This window comes from Gastrolobium bilobum, unplaced genomic scaffold (genome assembly GCF_033153095.1).
Source record: "Gastrolobium bilobum isolate Gb01-03AN ecotype WA unplaced genomic scaffold, APGP_CSIRO_Gbil_v1 utg1481, whole genome shotgun sequence".
Classification (NCBI taxonomy): domain Eukaryota; kingdom Viridiplantae; phylum Streptophyta; class Magnoliopsida; order Fabales; family Fabaceae; genus Gastrolobium; species Gastrolobium bilobum.
Genome location: NW_026898629.1, coordinates 69,831 through 89,480, shown reverse-complemented (window position 1 = coordinate 89,480; position 19,650 = coordinate 69,831). Strand labels below are relative to the sequence as shown.

Sequence of the window (19,650 nt, the reverse complement as noted above, 5' to 3'; positions counted from 1 at the left end):
AATATTTTTCGTCGATAAATTGTGTCAGTATTTGAGATTTTTCTAATAATGTCACATTTAAAAATGATTCACATTATGTAGTTTTTACATTTTAATGCTAAGGGTAGATAAGTAATTTTTAATATTTTCCACCTCAAACCCCGAAATTGGGTGAACTTAAATTTTAAGAAGAAGGAGAGTTTAGTAAAAACCCTCAATTCCTTCCCCTCATTATTTTTAACTCACAAACAAGGAAAGGGCTTCCTAAAACCCTCACTTCCCTTCTCCTCCCCTCCAAAAACCATCTCTGAAACAGAGCCTAACAGAGCCTTAGGCTCTGTTTGGGAGATGGTTTTTGGAGGGGAGGGGAAGGAAAATGAGGATTTTAGGAAGCCCTTCCCTCGTTTATGAGTTTAAAAAAAGGAGGGGAAGAGTTTGGGGGGTTTTTACTAAACCCTCCTTCTTAAAATTAAAGTTTCCCCAATTTGGAGGGTTTAAGGAGAAAAATATTAAAAATTACTTATCTACCCTTAGCATTAAAATGTTAAAACTACATAATTGTGAATCATTTTTAAACACGGTATTATTAGAAAAGTCTCAAATACCGACAGAATTTATGTCAAAAATAGTGATGAAATTTTTTACGAAAATCATATACGTCAAAAAATTTCCGTCAAAACTAAAGACAAAATTAGAGACGGAATCAGATTTTACCATAATCACTAACATAAATTTTGTACGTAAAAATAAAATCAGTCAAAATTATTGATAGAATCTAAATTGCGTCGAAGCTTTGAAGGCAAATATTTCCGTCCAAATTTTTGATGAAACACATTTTCATCGAAAAGTGTCGACGTAAAACAATTACGTCAAAATTTTTTACCAAAAATATTTCCATCAAAATTTTGACAAAAAATATTTTTGTAAAAAATTTTAACGAAATTTTTTTTTGTCAAAATTCTTTACGGAATCTAAATTTTGCCAAAATATTTCACAAAAAAACATATTCATCGAAATTTTTGACGAAAAATTTCAACGAAACACATTTCTATCGAAAATTGTTGACGAAAAAAAATTCCATCAAAATTTTTAACAGAATTTAAATTCCACCGAAAGTTTTCGACAGAAATATTTTCGTTAAACTTTTTGGCAAAAAAATGTCAAAATTTTTAACGAAACACATTTCCATCGAAAATTTTCGACGAAAAATATTTCCGTCAAGTTTTTGGATAAAAAACATTTCCATCAAAATTTTTAACGGAACGCATTTCTGTCAAAAAATTTCGACAAAAAATATTTCCGTAAAATTTTTTGACAAAAAAATTTGATGGAAAAATATTCTGTCAAAATTCTTTACAGAATCTAAATTTCATTGGAACATTTCCCTTAAAATTTCTAACAAAACAATTTCTGTCGAAATTTTCGCCAAAACACATTTCCATCAAAATTTTGAACGGAAAACGTTCCATCAAAATTTTTGACAGAATTCTTTTTTTGTTTAAAACATTTTATTGTTGTAAAAATTTTCATCAGTTGAAAAATTCTGCGGGAATGTGTTTTTGCGAAAAATGTTGAGGGAAATGTTTTGATGAAATTTAGATTCCGTAAAGAATTCTGACAAAAAAAAAATTTCGTCAAATTTTTTTACAGAAATGTTTTTAGTCACAAATTTTGATGGAAATGTTTATCATAAAATATTTGGACGTAATTTTTTTACGTCGAAACTTTTCGATGGAAATGTGTTTCTTCAAAATTTTGACGAAAATATTTTCGTGGAAAGATTTGACGGAATTTAGATTCTATCTATAATTTTGGGTGAATCTTTTTTCCGTAAAAATTTTATGTCAGTAATTATGGCAAAATTTGTCCCGTCTCTAATTTCGTCTTTAGTTTTGAGGGAAGTTTTTTGACGTAATGATTTTCATCAAAAATTTCGTCACTATTTTTGACGAAATATTTTTCATTGATAAATTCTGTCGGTATTTGAGATTTTTCTAATTATGTCACATTTAAAAATGATTCAAATTATGTAGTTTTTACATTTCAATGCGAAGGGTAGATAAGTAATTTTTAATATTTTTTCCCTCAAACCCCCCAAATTGGGGGAACTTAAATTTTAAGAAGAAGGAGGGTTTTGGAGGGTTGAGTAAAAACCCTCAATTCCTTCCCCTCATTTTTTTTAACTCACAAGCAAAGAAAGAGTTTCCTAAAACCATCGCTTCCCTTCCCCTCCAGAAACAATCTCCCAAACAGAGCCTAACGCAGCTTTGCTCCCATTTCTTTTCAGCGCATCCTTACTTGTTCTGTTTTGTTCCATTAATGAGAACATATCCAACATTTTAAATGTGAAGTTAATATTTATCCCTTGAACAACCCATCCATAGCTCCTCCAAGGTTCTACCCACCATTACTTCGGTATTATTACTCACATTAACTTGGAAGTCAATGTAAAATGGCTGTTACTTACATTGGCTGCACTTTCATGCTTTGCCGTATTACAAAAGCCTCAAAGGAAAAAAAACAAAACAAAAACAAAAATAGACATAAAAAAGGACATGCCATACAAAACAGCTTATAGGAAGAGCTCTCACTCTGTCTGGTGAACAATATAACAATTTGTATGATTTCCTCTTTCAAACCCCTTTAACTGGGGCTGATTTAGGACAGTATCAACCTTGGTAAGAATATCTACCCTCCAACAGGCAGCCATGTCTTTGATCCACACTATACCAAGGGGTAAAAAAGAGTGAAGATCGACATGACAGTTTCACATAGCAGATCAAAAGCCTTATTTATAAAATATATTTTTCCATTACAAATACTTAATGACAAAAGAATTACAAGCCCCATTTGATAAGTTTGTAATCCCCCCCCCCCCAGATTTTCGTCATTGTCGAGAAACTTTTTATTTGGGTTGGTTTTCAATCAGTGATCATCAGATTTTTCAAAACTGGAGTTGGACCTCACGGTATACTCGGCAACAAGTTGAGCAAAAGATGATGACCTATCCCCTAGCAATGTTGTTGGGGAGTCATACTCCTCAATGAGTCCTGCACCAATGTCCAAGGAAATCAGAAAAAGACACATCAAGGTACGAAAAAAATATCAAAGTATAATGAAGAATAACAGCCTTTCCCAACCTTGACTAAGAAGCAGAACCATATCACTGTCAAGAACAGAAGTAATTCGATGTGCAATGGTAATTACTGTAGAGTCAGAGAAATGTTGTCTAAGAGTTTGCTGAATCAAATTATCTGTAGCAGTATCAACTGATGCAGTGGCTTCATCAAGCACCAAAACCTTGCTTTTCTTAAGCAGCACCCTACCAAGGCAGACCAACTGCCTCTGACCCATACTCCAATTCTCACCGTTCTCACTAACTACATCATGACTTCCACATTAGCAATAAGTTCAGGAGTAGATGTAAAATACCATGATGTTCAATAAATTTAAAAGAGAAACCTGCTGAGTCAAGCTTTCCTTCTTTCTTTCTAACTTCATCTCCCAGTTGACACTTCTCCAGGGCCTATTAAAAAAAAGGTTGTAAATGAGTGAAGGCAATACCAATTTGAAGAACAATTACAAGCCTAATCTTTTGGACAGAACCAAGTGTCTGTGTATCTATTCAACAAATAAAGCCAACCCACCTGCCAAATTTGTTCATCAGTGTACTCTTCCAGGGGATCCAGATTATTTCTCACTGTCCCTTCAAACATGGTTGGATCCTGAGGAATAATACTTAATCTAGACCTCAAATCATGAAGTCCGATTGAGGAGATGTTGATGCTGTCTATCATAACTTGCCCAGCAGTAGGTTCAACAATTCGGAAAAGTGTTTGTATGAGAGTTGATTTACCGCTTCCTGTTCTCCCAACAATGCCAGTTTTCAATCCTCCACGAAACGTGCATGTAAGGCCACGCAAAACAAGCGGAAGATGTGGAGCATAACGAACCTTTATCACGGACAACAAATCATTACAAATGTAGCACAAATGTCATGTTAAAATTATGCTATGAAATATGTTGTATCCAAAGCACAATTTTTCTGTTCAGAAGCTAACTTCTAACTATTGAGCAAAAGAGAACCTTAGCATGAGTTTCATAAACCAATTGCCCTCAAAATGATAGAATACAAAACCATAAACATATAATTAAAATCCTGTATGGCGTCAAAAAAAAATAATAACTCCAGCTACCTGCAAGTCTTGTATATTAACCTCGCCGTATGACGGCCAAGAAGGATCTGGTCTAGTTTCTTCTACAACAAGGGGAGGTTCACTAGGAATGCTAGTATACTGAAGTATTCTTTCTACTGATATAATTTTGTTCTCCAAGTTGCAAAGATTCCATATCACCCAAGCTTGTATCATGTTTAAATTAAGTCCGTAGGTAACAGCTAAACCAGCAAGGCCTTCAAAAACCAGAAAATTAGACAAAAGGGAAACAAATATATTTAATACCTCATTACATAAGCAGAGTAAATTTTGATTGGTAACAGATACCAGATTTGAAGTACGTACCAGGATCTATGACTCCCTGTGGAATTGATATCAAGAATATCAAGGAAAAGACAAATGTTAAAGAAGACAACATATCTAAGCGGAAGCACAGCCATTCCATAGCACCAGCAATATTGAACTTCGGCCGAGAATACCCATCCGTCAGTTTCATATTTGTTTCCTGAAATCTTGACTGCTGATCAAAGCTTCTAATGGTTGACGTACCAGAAATTGTTTCGGCGAAGTGTTGAATGATTGGAGCTTTGCATACTCCAACTAAACGTGATAGTTCTCGGGCTGCTGGTAAATAATATTGCTGCAGAATATAAGTTCATAAGATGTTATCTATAGCCATATAATATTATATAATGGAATCATATTTGCAAAATTATTTTGGTACATAATCTTTGCAGGTATAGCCTTTGTCAACAAAGATGAGGGCAATACAAGAAGTACGTGCCACCTTATTATCAAAGGCTACATGGTCTGAATAATACCTGATACCAGATGCTGATTGCTATCACAGGTATAAAGACAATGAAAACCTGCCATGCAACCTGAGACATAACTGCTATAATTCCCAGAAGCTGGATCATGGAGAAGGCAAATGAAGCAATTTGGTAGGGTATGCCTGTATCCACTGCACTTTGGTCAGTAGAAGCCTGCAAGAGAAGAAGAAAGAAAAAAAAAAAAAGGAACAAAGTATTCTTTAGTTATTAAAAACAACTAACAAGATGAGGGGGTCTATTAAATCTAAACAATAAAACTATTTAAAATACAAAAATCATATCTCCAAAAGTCAGAAGGGCAAAAAATGGAGAGAATGGGGTATCACATACTCTGTTAAGGATTCGCCCACTTGGAGTGGAATCAAAAAATGACATTGGGGCACGGAAAATGCAGAAGTGCATTTTATTGAAGAGTAGAGTAGCTGTCTTATAACCAGCTGTGGCAAGAAGCATAGATCTGACAAGGATGCAGAAAGAACTTCCAATGGCCAAACCAACATAGACTGCTATAAGGGTCGTTCCTCCAACTGGTGGCTCAACATCTGATGAGATGGGAGTTGCCCAAGCCATCCAATAGTTGCTTCCAATTTGAAGAACTTGAAAAAGAATCTGAGCCAACAATATGATTGGCACAAGAGCTCCTCCATATGCAGTGGTGATATATTTCCAATAGACTGAAAACCCAACTTTACCTTTCTCTCTCTCTTCTTCTTGAACAAGCTGGCCTTTTGGTTCACCTTTGTCGTCACTTTTACCATTTTTCTCATCTTCTTTTGCTTCTTTTTCTTTAACATCATGAGTGCCAGAGACATTTACATCTTGTTCTAAGCTACTTATTTCATCAGATACTGTCCCTCCATCCAATGAATCAAGTGTAGACAAAGCTTTTTTGTGTGCACCAACAAGTTCCAGAAAATCAGTCCCAATGTTAAGCAGATCATTATACTTTCCACATTGAGTAATTTTCCCATCTTTCATTACCTAACAACAAGTTATAATATGAGGACAAAACAAAAATAAAAATAAATTTTTTTGAATTAATGACAATAAAATTCTGAGAAGTACTCACCAATATAAGGTCAGCAGCAGGTAAGAACTCTACTTGATGAGTGACATAAACCACTGTCTTTAAACTTAAAAGACCCAGTAAGCACTCCTGCCATACACAATTAAAGGTTCATACACTAATATAATTATACAAGTGTAATGCTGTTGAAAAAATAAATTTCAATAGTTAAATTGAGAATTATTAGTATTTTGTAGTATGCACAAAAAATATAATAGCCCAGTTTATATTGCATATAATAAACAACATAATGAAATTGAGTTACCTTAAAGAGGTGAGATCCTGTATGAGCATCCACAGCGCTAAAGGGATCATCAAATAGATATGTGTCGGCATCTTGGTAAAGAGCACGTGCAATTTGTATTCTTTGTTTCTGTCCACCACTCAAATTTATTCCACGCTCTCCTATAACTGTCTGATCACCAAATGACAAAATCTCCAGGTCCTTCTTCAGGGAACAGGCTTCAAGTACCTTTTCATACCTTTCCCTGTCCATGGGTTTACCAAACAATATATTATCCTCTATCTTGCCGCTTTGTATCCATGGTGATTGAGCAACATAGGCCTTTGTTCCACAAACCTTAAGGATGCCCGATACCTTTGGTACTTCTCCCAATACACAAGAAAGTAAAGTAGACTTGCCTGATCCAACAGTACCACAAACAGCAACCCTCATGCCATGAAAAACTCTAAGATTTATGTTTTGCAACGTTGAATTAGGGGAAGATAAATCCCAAGAGAATTTTCCATCAACTACTTCAATTGCTGTATCAGAACTATCCCGAGGAAGCTTCTCTACAACATCGGACTGCAAGTCATCAAGACGAATGAATGAGGCAATCCTATCAAGAGAAACCTTAGTTTGTGCTATCATTGAAATTGTATCAGGAAGATTATAAATGGGCTCTTGAAGAATCCGGAATGTTGCAAGTGCAGACAAGATCTTCCCTGATTCAAGTGGGATTCCTATAAGCATACAAGTACCAAATGTAACAACAGATACAAATGTGGGGGCACCCCAAAACACAAATGCGGTCATGGCTGAAGTATAAACATATTTTTTTAACCAGCCTTGCTCAGTTTTCCTGAGCTCAGTTATTTTAGATAGAAATTTCATTTCCCATCCTTGTAGTTTGAGGATCCTCATGTTCCTTAAAACCTCAGACGTGGCCTTCATTCTTTTATCCTTTGACTCCATCAGCTTGTCTTGAAACTTCTCTTGCAATGATCCTAAGGGAACATTTGCCAACATTACAATTACAGTTGCAACTAAAGCAGCAATTGAAGCTAGCCCAAGGTTTTTATATAAAATCAACAAGGCTAACGAAACTTGCAGAGCTACCATCCACAAATCATGCATGTACCAACTGAAGTCACCAACTCTTTCAGCATCAACAGTCATGAAATTGATTATTTCCCCAGAAGTGTGGCCCTGCTTTGATTGACATGAAAGGGTCAAGGCTTTATTATAGATCATTGTCACAAGCAGTGCTCGGATTCGAATTCCAACTTGCTGCAACCTAAAGAACCAATGCCTTTGCGACAGGCACTCCACGAGCTTTGCGAAGAAAAATGCAGAAACCAAAACATAGCCCTGATTTTCATAGAGCCGTCTTCCATCGAGGTATTGAACAAAAGCATCAATAAGATAAGGACCAACATAAGAAGCCAAGGTGTTTATCAATGCAAGAAAAGCTGTGAAAAGAATCTCCTTCCATGCTGAGATTAATAATGACTTCACCAGCTTGAGTGTGGTCACGTTGTTAATTGCACCACATTCAGCCTCAAGTCCATCTCTGAAAGTTGGAAAAGCTCCAACTACACTCTCTCTGCCGTCGAGTTGTGGGACATCCTCAAGGTCTAAGGTCTTCTTATTGCCAACAGCAATGAGAGGACCCACCCAAGAGAAGGTAAGAATGCTGAAAATTCCAGCATTTGAGAAAGGGGTAACAGTGTCACCCCCCTTGGTCTCTTTTGACCCCGAGGCATTACTAGCATTTGTATCACCATTCAAAAGAGGTTCTCGAAGACTGATATCTTCACCCTCATTTTTCACAAAATACCCCACGTAACAGAAGAACAAACCCGCACAAACAGATACCACATCAGAAACTATGAACTGAGCTGGTAAAGCGACATGTTTTTCATAGAGAAGAACTATGTCCACTACAAAGCAATAACAAGAAATAAAGAGGTAGAAAGCGCACCAAGCTCTGAAGATGAACGAAAATCTTCTTTCACCTGAACTGAAGAATCCCTTATGCAAGCAAACGTAAACAACAACCCAAGCAACTGTTTTGAGCGCTAAATCCAAAAGGGTCACGAGCTTTTCTTCCGACCAACCACTTCTATACCAATAGAAGTAATTAAAAAGGCAGAGGACAAGATTGAAAGCAAAAACACCCAGAGAACAAAACTTTGTTATCGTAAACAGGGTGTTCTTGGATTTCTCCTTAGACTCATCTCTAGCACCCACTGTTATTTTCTTCCAAACCCATAACACTAAAACCACCACTAGCAATAGTAGATGGAGGAAGCCAGATAAGCCATGAAGGAAAATGGGTTCGAGGAAAAAACCAGTGGCAGAGTGCATGAGAGAAAGGGATGAGAAAACAAATGACATAGGGTAGTTAAATGAATGATGAATCCGAAAAAATTTGCTCTTTTTGCGGAACTTCAATGAGGTTCTAGCAAAAGGGTGCGCTGCAAAAGTGTGGGATAGTGAGAAAGATAAAAAAATTTAAGGTTATAAAGAGTGAAAAGTTGTGTGCCAGATAAGTGAAGCTCAAAAGTGAAGAGAGAGAAAGAGAGAGTCAAAGGAAAAATGGGATTCCTTAGGTCTAGGGTAACGTGGTGGCCAAGGCTTAGTTTAGTTGACGGAGAAGACGGAGGAAGAAGATTGGAAATGAGACAAAAGGGTGACTATTTTATAGGAAAAAGGTGTGAGCTTGGAAGGTTTAGAGGAAAACTAAAAAGGAAACACACACTCTGGTGTGGGTATTGAAACTTGAAAGAGAAAACAATGAAATGAACTTCAAACTCAAATTTCTGATATCCAACAAAAGAGTTTTAAACTCTGATTTATTAGTTAATCAGGATTCAGGACTCAACAGACTGAATTGATACTCCGATTCTCGAAAAAATATTTGAAAAGTGAAACAGCAGACAGTGAAAACTGTGCTCAATCAATAATTCATTTACAATAATTTGATATTTGTATTTTTCTGCTTGTAATTGTCTCCTACAACTTTTATATTAATTATTTTGTTTCATATATTAAGTTTTAGGGTTATGTTTATCTCATTTTACACGAGATAAACAACTCTTCTACACACAAAAAAAGAGTTAGGTCCTATTTTTTTTTCTCTCTCCTCTTAGTTGTGAGTCTCATTTATAATTTTATTTTTACAACATGAGATAAGAATTTTCCTACAACATAAAAAAAGTATTTCCCTAAGTTTTAATTTTATGCGAATAAAAAATCATTAAATATTATTAAGTAATATACTTCCACATACACTTAATTAACTTTCTCCGTTTTATTAATATTATTTTTTTTTATCTATTAGAGATAAAAATAATATTATAGTATTTGTATTTTATCTATTAGAGATAAAAATAATTAATATCTTTTTATTTTTTTTAAATATTTTAAAGTAATGATATTGTTTAAAAAAGATTAGTTATTTACATCGTTCCGTTTAAACTAATTAAAATACAATATTTGTATTTAAAATTGAATTAATTAAAAACATAGCAACTGAATCAAGTTTTATCAGTCTATTATCAAGTTTTATCAACTGCATTTAAACAACAACCTATTTTAAATTCTTATAATATATATTTTTTTGCATGTAATGTGAGTCGCATTTTCTATTATATGAGTTAGATAGTCAAAGGGAAAAAAGTAATGAAAATAACGTGCAGAGATAAAAAAAAATGAAAAAGTGTTTGTTATTTTAAATGACATAAAATTATGTCATTTTAAAAGAGAGAGATATAAAATAATATTTTTTATTTAAATTTTAAATTAAAAAAACCACTCACTTTCTCTCCCATAATTTTTATTTTTGTGTCTATTTTTCTCCTAAAATGACATAATTTATATCATTTAAAATGATAAATATCAAATTCATAAAGAATTATTACGGACAGTAGAAAAAAGGGCGAGGAATAAAAATTACAAACTTACGGAAATAAAATTATCAAATTCATATTACAGGTTATAGATTTATAATAAAAAAAGGTTACGAGGTTATTAGTAAAAGTTACAGACTTGTAATTATTTGGTATAAATTAAAGTTATTAAAAAAATTACACAATCAATAATATTTTCGTAAAGAATCATAAAGTTGAGGGGCAGAGAAAGTGTAGTGAACCTTCGATCTGACATTAAATATAATGTTCAATGCCATGTCTTTACGGATAAAAAAAAGTTAAAAAGATCATACATATTTCATGAAATTACATGTTCTCATAAATGTTATCAGGATATTAGTCTCCATGGTCACGGACGACCTGAAAGGCTACATTGGTTGTGCACTTTTCTAATTCAATTTCCTATAAACGTAGTCTTGCTTTATATTATATAGTCTAATCTAATTTAGAATTATGACTTTCTTTTCTTTTCTCATCCTTCTTAGAAAAGTCACTTCTTTTGATAGGAAATTTCCTTTGATATTGATAAAAATTATGTCAAAATCTATATCTTTTATGAAATTTTCGACGGACTCCACTTCGTTTCATTCATAGTCATTGAAATTCTTTTTTCCATGGAAATTAGTTTTTGTCGAAAATTAAATTTAAAAAAATTCTGTCAAAAATATTTATTTTTTGTCGAAGAATTGCTATTGATCATTAATGATTTATTAAACAAATTCATCAAAAAATTTAATGAAATCACCGTATATGTCCGTTGAAAATTACTCTCAAAAGTTTTGATGAATACGTAACGGTCGAATTACATTCCATCGTAACTCCGTTGAAAATGAGGTTATATTTTTTAACAAAAATTTATGGATTTGTCATTTTAAATAACACAATTTTGTGTCATTTTTAATGAAACTAAATCGTTTTGATATTTTTTACATTCTCTTTCCACTTTCTTTTTCGGGAAAAAATATACTTACCACCAAAAAAAATTATAACTTTTACAACTAACTTAATCACCGTTGATTTCCGTCAATCTAACGGTTATAATTTATGGAAATTAATAATTAATTAATAAATACGACCCAATAATTTTCAATAAATTATAACCGTTAGATTGACGGAAATCAACGATGATTAGATTGGTTGTAAAGGTTGTCAATTTTTTTTTGTGGTAAGTATATACTTCCCCTTCTTTTTCTTCCTAATTTTATACAAAAGGAAAATGTAACAAAAATATATACAAAATAAACACACACCAAAACAACGTAATTTTATTAAAAATAATACAAAATTGTGTCGTTTAAAATGACAAATATTTTTCTCAAATTTTATAAACAATTCCATCCGAAACTATTGTCACAAGTTTCGACGGAATTTAGATTAACATTCTGTTGTAGTTTCTGACTAGTTGTTATTTTTTAGGGAATTGCTGGTCTGTGGAAAATATTGACAATTTTTTTAATAAATAATTTAGTTTTACCTGAGAAATTCTACAAATGTAATGATAAGTACATGATAAACAAACATACAATCCAAAATATCATCATACATAATAAAAACAGTACAATGTACACAGGTCCATATCATATATACAAATTAATTAAAATGTGAAAGGTAGGATATATGTCTATCAATGAAATATACACAAGTTCAAATCAAATACAAAATTCATTTGTCTTGTTGATCACTGTGAACATCATGATCATCATCAATTGGTTCATCTTCAATGTTAAAGTCTTGGAATAGGGGTTGAGTTTGGTATCCTGGATATCTAGATAGCTCGGTCATACAACAATGTTAAATAAACATCTCTATAAATAAAGGGTTAAACATCAAAGTACTTATTATTATGAAACCCTAACAACAAATGTATAAAGGGTTAATCACAATTTCGGATCAAACATCAAATGTATAAAATTATACCATTTATAATGTTGTCAATTCAAGATACATCAAATTAACGTAGTGCAACAGTAACTATATCATAAAAAATATTCTATTATTCGGTTGTATAACTTTTGGTTTGGAAAGCATGAACAAGAATTGGCATTTTCAATAGGAGACACCACATTATCCCCTCGGTGCATGCAATGGGTGAGTTTTATGAGGCCTTGAGGCTTTTGTTGTGTGGGGTTGGTTTGGTTATTGTTTTTTTCCTTCTTTTCCTCACTATACGAGAAACAGACGGGGATGACCAATTAGTCTAAAGTGTGCGTGGAAAATTGTGTCAGGAACGAAAATTACTACTGACGACTATATTTGTCTATTTAGAAATTTTGGACAAAAGGCAGAGAGAGATTTGCATCGAAATTTAATAACGAAAGGATATTTTCGGCCTATATTCAATTTGATAGAATACCATATTTGTCAATTTGGAATTTCTAGGGAAAAGGCGGAGAGAGATTTAATAATGAAAGGATATTTTCAATGAATATGCAATTAAGGGTGATAACTGGTCCATGAAGTAAATTAATGTTAAAATTATACTCTACGTGTTAACATGGTTATTTAGGTTAAAACATAATATTGTAAAGTGTTTTTATTTTTGTTATTGCATATCTCCCTTAATATCCCTCAAGAGTTGTTATTGCATATCTCCCTTAATTTGTTGGACTCCTCCGATCCTATGGGACGTTTGGTAGAGAAAAAAAAAATTATCAAAAAAATACAATTACTAAAGAAATGGTGAGGATGTGAGTTTTCTAAGAAAGTTAAAAAAAAATTATTTGGTAGGCCGAAATATTACTGGAGAAATTGATTTGAATTTTCTGAGTCTATGTTTGGTTGAAGGTAAAATATTACTGAAAAAATAAGTTAAAATTATAAATATAACCCCATATTTGGTAAGAGTTTAATACGCTCTATCGAAGGAAATGAGAACTATACCAATGGCTTCCAGTGTAACCGACTCGGATCTGCAAAAATGCTTGATATCCCAGTTAATTGCATATATTTTCCTTCGTTCAGAGCTAACTTGAGAGGAGTTCTACTTGAATTTAACATCTTGAAGCTCAATTTTAGAAAGAAGAAAGACAGGGCCAAGTGTCAAACATCAAGCTATGAATCTCCTGTTTTCGACGAGTGCAAGAAGACCAGAAGCAGTGTTGCAGCGTTAGGTTACTCAAGGCTAGGGTTGTGCATGGGTAACGACGCAACTTGGTTTTTATAGGTTAGGTATTTTGACCCGACCCGCTTTAATTTGATCCAAGTCAGGTTTGATTTAGTTTGAATTTTTTTGAACTAGTTCAGAACCGGGTCGGATCTGACCTGACTTAGTTTCTAAAGTGGGTCTGACTTGGTTTCTGAGGTAGGTCAAATCTGACCTGACCTGTTTTTGACTTGGTTTCGTCACAAAATTTCGTCGAAATTTTTACGTTGCAAACGACGAAAATTTCGACACAAAATTATTTTTTCGTCGGAATACTTTTTGTCGAAAAGTGACGGAATTTTTTCTCTAATGAAAATTTTTACAAAAATAAATTTTCTATCGAAATTTAGTTTCCGTCGAAAGTTTTAACGAAAATGATTTCCTCCATCAAATGTTTTAAACGAAAAAAGAATTCCATCAAAAATTTTGACGGAATATTTTTCGTTCAAAATTTCGATGGGAATGTGTTCTGACGAAAATTTTGACCGAAATTGTTTTGAGGGAAATGTTTCATTCGAAACTTTCGACGAAATTTAGATTCTCCAAAGAATTTTGACAGAATTTTTTTCCGTCAAAATTTTTATCGAAATATTTTTTGTTAAAATTTTTTGACAGAAATGTATTCCATTGAAAATTTTGATGGAATTATTTTTTATCAAAAAATTTGACAAAAACATTTAGTCGGAAATTTTCGATGGAAACGTGTTCGCTAAAAATTTCGACGAAACTTTTTTTTTGACAAAAAGTTTAATAAAAATGTTTCCGTCAAAAACTTTCGCCCAAATTTGAATTCTGTAAAAATTTTGATGAACTTTTTTTCGTCAAAAAATTTCGATGGAAATGTGTTTCGTCGAAATTTTTGATGAATATGTTTTTTTGTAAAATATTTTGACGAAATTTAGATTCCGTAAAAAAATTTGATAAAATAATTTTTCCATCAATTTTTTTTACATAAATGTTTTTAGTCACAAATTTAGATGAAAATATTTTTCGTCAAAAAAATTTGCGAAAAATTTTGATAGAAATGTTTTCCATAAAAAATTTTGACATAATTGTTTTACGTTAAAAATTTTCTTTTAATGTAATTGTGATTTTCTTTTTCTTTTTGTTTTCACATAATGGGTGTGGTCAAGTTTTGGGTCAATGAGTCATTATTAAAACAAGTCAGGTCTAAAACTGACCCAAATAAAAGTGAGTCAGTATTTAAACCAGTTCAAAAAAAAGGTATTTATGGATCAGGTCAGGGTCAGGTCAAAGGTAGAGCAAGTGAACCAGTTTTTTTACACACCAGCCTATTTTTGACACAAAATTTACATCTACTTTTCATTTACCTAGGGAAGTCACTATACCACCTTCTCCGTGGCATTTTTGTTTCAAATTTTGGTCCAAGATTACACATGAAATCGAATCTTAGTTATCTAATTATCCCAGAATTTTTTTTTAAAAAGGCTATTAAACATGGTATTTTGGAATACCCATTCTCACTTTATCAGACATCCCAAATAGAATCTTCCTACCAAACACTCTCTATGAGTATTTTTTCTTTTTCCTTTTTTTATTTTTGTTACTTCAGAGCTCCACATAAACCATCAACATTTAGTTACATCATACCCAAATATTTTTTATTTAAATATTATACCTAAACCTTAATCACGTTAATCAACATGAATTGAAGTACAAGGCTTTTGGCAAAACAAATTTTGTGACTTTATCAAGCCTGTGATGGTGTAGGGACAACTCAGTTGGAATATCACTCCTTTGTTGACCTAGTAATTTTGATTCAAATTCAACGGGCCTCACTTAGCATTTTGATTTACATAACATTTTCGTTCACACATATTGATAAGGATGTTTTCGGCTTCCAACAGCCACACGACCAAAACGGTGGTCCAAAATCCAACCATTTGCTTGATGACCACGTCTAGGCAATTTGTCATTTAGGCTGTATTTTAATATAATTTTTAATTGACTGAAAGAATGTATCCATTTAGAATAAAATAATTAAAGCCAAATACCAATTTGTCATTAGATTTGTTTAATCTCATTGTCCAAACTCCGAAAGCAACCGCATAAAGCAGTTCAAATTACAAATTAGTAAATTACACTGTAAATTGGACTCTGGTTTATTGTGATTTGTGAGAATGGAAAGCTCATACACTGTCGAGTGATGAGTTCCATATTGCTACTTAAACTTGTTGATAAAGCCATTGTTGGGTTGGGATTGCATTCTTACATTTCTTGTAAATTATTTGATACTTTTTGTGGCCGTCTAAAGATGAGAAAGAGAGTAGTGTGAGTTGAAATATTAATTGGCCATTTAATATTGTGGGCCGGTGGATCAACCCACCTAAATAAAAAAAAAAACATAAAATAGAATTAAATATATGAAAATACTTAATTACAGAAATATATATATACAAACAATATTAAAAGTCGAGATTATAATTTATGGGACAAAAGGTGTAGCTATTATATGAGACAAAACACATATTTATAATACATGAAATAGAAATATCCATAAATTGGCTATCATTTGAGAATGACCTCATCTACTCCTTACAGGCTACGAAGATATTAAACATGTGTAAAAGATATCACTTCATCTTAATAGTAAAGTCTTACGTCTCTAATAAAAAATACAGTTCTCATTTTAATCTCTTATAAAAAAAAAATTAGTTGCCTAGTCTCTATGAAATTCAAAGTGGACCAATTTTAGTCTTTATAAGGGACTAATGTGGGTCTTTTTTGAATTTATGAGGGATTACAGTTTCAACTAAATGAGTCCACTTTGAATTTCTTAAGGATCTCGAGACTATTTTTTTTTATAAAGGACTAAAGTGGAGATTGTATTTTTTTATTAAGAATCCAAAAGAGGCTTTACTCTCATCTTAATTTGGGGCTTTTTGACCCTTTTGCCCTTTATTAAATAATTAATAATCATTTTGCTCCTTACCCAGAACTATCTACCAATCAGCCCTTCTTTAATCGATTAACTTGAAGATTTAATCAATTAAATGGTTAAAATAGGCAAAAATGGTTGACTTGAAGATTTAATCGATTAAATCTTCAAGTTAATCGATTAAATCTTCATATCAACTTGTCACAAAAACCAAACATTCCTTTTAGACTTCCAGAAGCAGATTTGCAACAACTGGTCACAAAAACCAAACATTCCTTTTAGAATTCGATGATTTCCAGGAGTATCATTGCTTTTCTTCCTTCTTCCCCTATAAATAGTGAATTTGAATTAATGTTTGATCTAATAAACGAACCTTCACTACAGGTTTCCTCCAACTGCTGCTACTGTTAGTTCATCGCTTCTCTTGGGTATATGTGGCCTTCCAGACACCATTTTTAGGGTCATCCCTTTCATCTTTCAAAACCTAATATGTATTTTTTGTCTGGTTCTAAGTGATTCAGTGAGTGAGTTACATCATTTTTTTTCTTTTTTTTGTAGAATGCTGTGGAAATGGCTTTGGGTGATTCTAAGTGTTATCGGCTTGAAAATCCTAACGCAAGATTGTCGTGTTTCTTTAACAAGGTATTTCTTTTTGCTCATGGTTCATTACATTACATCCAAACAAAACCAATTGATCATGGAAGACTAACTCGAAGCTGAGAATCCCTGTCTTTTTTTCTTTTTTTGGTAATTGTTAAAGCAGCATATAGAAATCATTTAAGTGGAATATGCTCTTGCATTTTTGTTGTAAATCTGCTTCTGGAAGTCTAAAAGGAATGTTTGATTTTTGTGACAATTTGATATGAAGATTTAATCGATTAACTTGAAGATTTAATCGATTAAATCTTCAAGTCAACCATTTTTGTCTATTTTGACCATTTAATCGATTAAATCGTCAAGTTAATCGATTAAAGAGGGGTAGATTGGTAGATAGTTCTGGGTAAAGGGTAAAATGATTATTAATTATTTAATGAAGGGCAAAAGGGTCAAAAAGTCCTTAATTTTGTCACTAAATGTATTATGAAGCTAATATATAATTATAATCATTTTTATAACTCAATTTTGACATTTCAAAATTTAAATATTCTTGTTGACCTTGTATTTGAGTAATATAACTAAAATAGTGATGTAATGACCCAAAAAGTTAAAAAATAAATAAATGAAACATAAAATTGCCACCAATTTTATTTGATTTAGAAAAAATTGGGAATTTTTTTTAAGCAAATTGATCTTCAATTTTTTTTTTTTTGAGTTTCCTTAAGGTATCCCTCAGCCGACAGTCAAAGTTTAATCCTATCGAAGCATAGAGATCACCAAAGTGGATTTTGCCTCTACCAACAAAACATTTTTCATATGCACGGCCAGGAATCGAACCACTGTCAATATGTTTAAGAGACCTAGCTATCTACCAACAGTACCAGGCTTTGTTGGTTGATCTTCAAAATTTTAAGTCATAGTTCGGGAATCTATTATACATAGGGAATGGCGAAAGCTCACACCCATGATACATTCATTTAAAATAATTATCTTAATTCATTGTGCATATTAGTGTTTAAAAACTAAGTTCGGCCATCGACTCGGCCGAGATCAGGGGTAACAAGTTCAATCGGGAAGTCACGGGGTCAATTCGTTGACCCGATTTTATACATTAAGAAAATATAAATATATATCCTATATTAAAAATTCAAAATATTCAAATCACCAATCATCAAAGATTCAAAATATACTTAACATAATTCAACCAATTACATCCACAAGTCAATACTACACAAGCTAATTAAAGTATCAAACTATCAAAGTATAAAACACATATTCCAGTGGAGTTAATGAAAAGTTATATCGTTAAACCCAAGCCCTCCTTGTTATTCTCACACACCTATAACAGCATGTGAAAGGAGATCTATTACCTAAAAGAAAACGCCGGAGGAGAGGCGGTAACACGACGAATCAACTGTGGGGAGAGAAGCACCAGCAAGGCAGATGACAGGGGGAAAGAAGACCCAAGAGGATAGGAGGAACCACCATCATAGTGGAGGGGATCACCGGATCAGGGAGATTGAGTCTGGGTCTAGGTCTGAGAGAGAAAATTAGAAGAGAAGAAGAAGAACGATTCAGATTTCAGCTCTAGTTCTAGATCTTGGCAGCAACAAGTTTTTTTACACACCAAACGAAGTCCTTTCGTGTGAATTTTTTTTTAAAAAAAATGCAGTGACATCCTCTGACTTAGGAGTCACGGGTTCAACCGGGGGATTTCGGGGGTCAGAGCGATCAACGTGTATTCAGGGTCTAACTGATGACCCCAACTCTCAGAGAGAGGGGCCAGTGATATGGCGGGGTCTAGGGGTGCTAAACAAACCAGGGACATTTGGCTCGGCTCGTGAAGACCTGAGCTTACATGTCTAAAATTGGTTATTGGCACCAGGCTTGGCCTTGTATAAAAGCTCGTTTAATAAAAAGGCCTCAAGCTCCAATTCAAAAGCTCGGCCTTAAAGTCTCTTAGGCTGGCATAGTATATTATTTTTTATATTTTTTATACTACTTGTAATAGCCTTCTCTTTCTCCTCAATCCATTTCATCTTATTTTATTGGTTAAACAGACTTTTTGAATGATTTTGTTCTATATTATGTTGTTTGGATATAAATTGAATTTATGAATATTTATAGAATTACTAAGGTTGTTGATTGTATATTCTGTTTGGATAAATTTTTGTTGTCTTATTTTTTTTAAACAGGCCAAACAAGGTTTTTATTTTTTGTAAATAAGTCAGACCACAGGCCGATAGTTATATTTATAACAGGTAAAGGGTAACAAGATTGATTGGTCAGGCTGACACATTTAAATACAGGTTTAGCCTTTTAAGACCAAAGCTCGGCTCGACTCGTTAACATCCCTAGCGAGGTCGACCCAGGATGGGGCAGGATTTTAAAACACTGGTGCATGTTATTAGTAAATTTAAAATATTTGTTTATCACAAATAAAATGAAATGAATAAAAAGATTTTTTAAAAGAAAAAAACTAAATTATAAATTTTTTACTTTTTCTTAACAGAAATGATTCAGCTCCGATATATTATCTGGTGGAACGAGGAAAGCAGTGTTATTCCTAAAACATTTATTAGTTAGTTAAATCAATTTTTTTTAAAAATATAATTTTATCTCAAAGGAGTCATTATATTTGAACACTTTAGATAACAAAATTGTAGCAAATCATGGAATTAGCAAGCGTCATAGCTAAGTCATTTGTTCATAATAAAAAAATTAATTTTTTTATGTTTTAATTGCTATTTTTTTGATAAATTTAAATAAATTTTAGATCATCAACCTTTTATAGTTAACAT

General features: G+C 32.7%; 1 protein-coding gene and 1 long non-coding RNA gene across 5 annotated transcripts; one reads left to right on the top strand and one right to left on the bottom strand.

The window, feature by feature from the left end:
- Window positions 1–2,569: 2,569 nt before the first annotated feature.
- On the bottom strand, window positions 2,570–8,963 carry LOC133317778 (ABC transporter C family member 3). Of its 3 annotated transcripts, none has more exons than XM_061519658.1 (11): window positions 6,319–8,963; window positions 6,057–6,143; window positions 5,318–5,968; window positions 4,976–5,140; window positions 4,500–4,794; window positions 4,176–4,390; window positions 3,719–3,932; window positions 3,627–3,652; window positions 3,442–3,505; window positions 3,120–3,359; window positions 2,570–3,029 (listed from the first exon to the last, which is right to left on the bottom strand). In XM_061519658.1, exons 1-11 carry the CDS (start codon window positions 8,674–8,676, stop codon window positions 2,905–2,907), a joined length of 4,440 nt encoding a protein of 1,479 aa, XP_061375642.1. In that variant the 5' UTR covers window positions 8,677–8,963; the 3' UTR covers window positions 2,570–2,904. The 3 variants fall into 3 exon arrangements, with proteins under 3 accessions (XP_061375642.1, XP_061375641.1, XP_061375640.1); XM_061519657.1 differs by having other exon boundaries at window positions 3,627–3,932; window positions 6,319–7,544; window positions 7,602–8,963; XM_061519656.1 differs by having other exon boundaries at window positions 3,627–3,932.
- A 7,662-nt stretch (window positions 8,964–16,625) lies between these two features.
- Window positions 16,626–18,901, top strand: LOC133317807 (uncharacterized). Of its 2 annotated transcripts, none has more exons than XR_009752371.1 (3): window positions 16,626–16,712; window positions 16,811–16,894; window positions 17,575–18,901. It is a non-coding gene; the product is annotated as an uncharacterized LOC133317807 (long non-coding RNA). The 2 variants fall into 2 exon arrangements; XR_009752370.1 differs by having other exon boundaries at window positions 17,565–18,901.
- The last annotated feature ends 749 nt before the right edge of the window (window positions 18,902–19,650 follow it).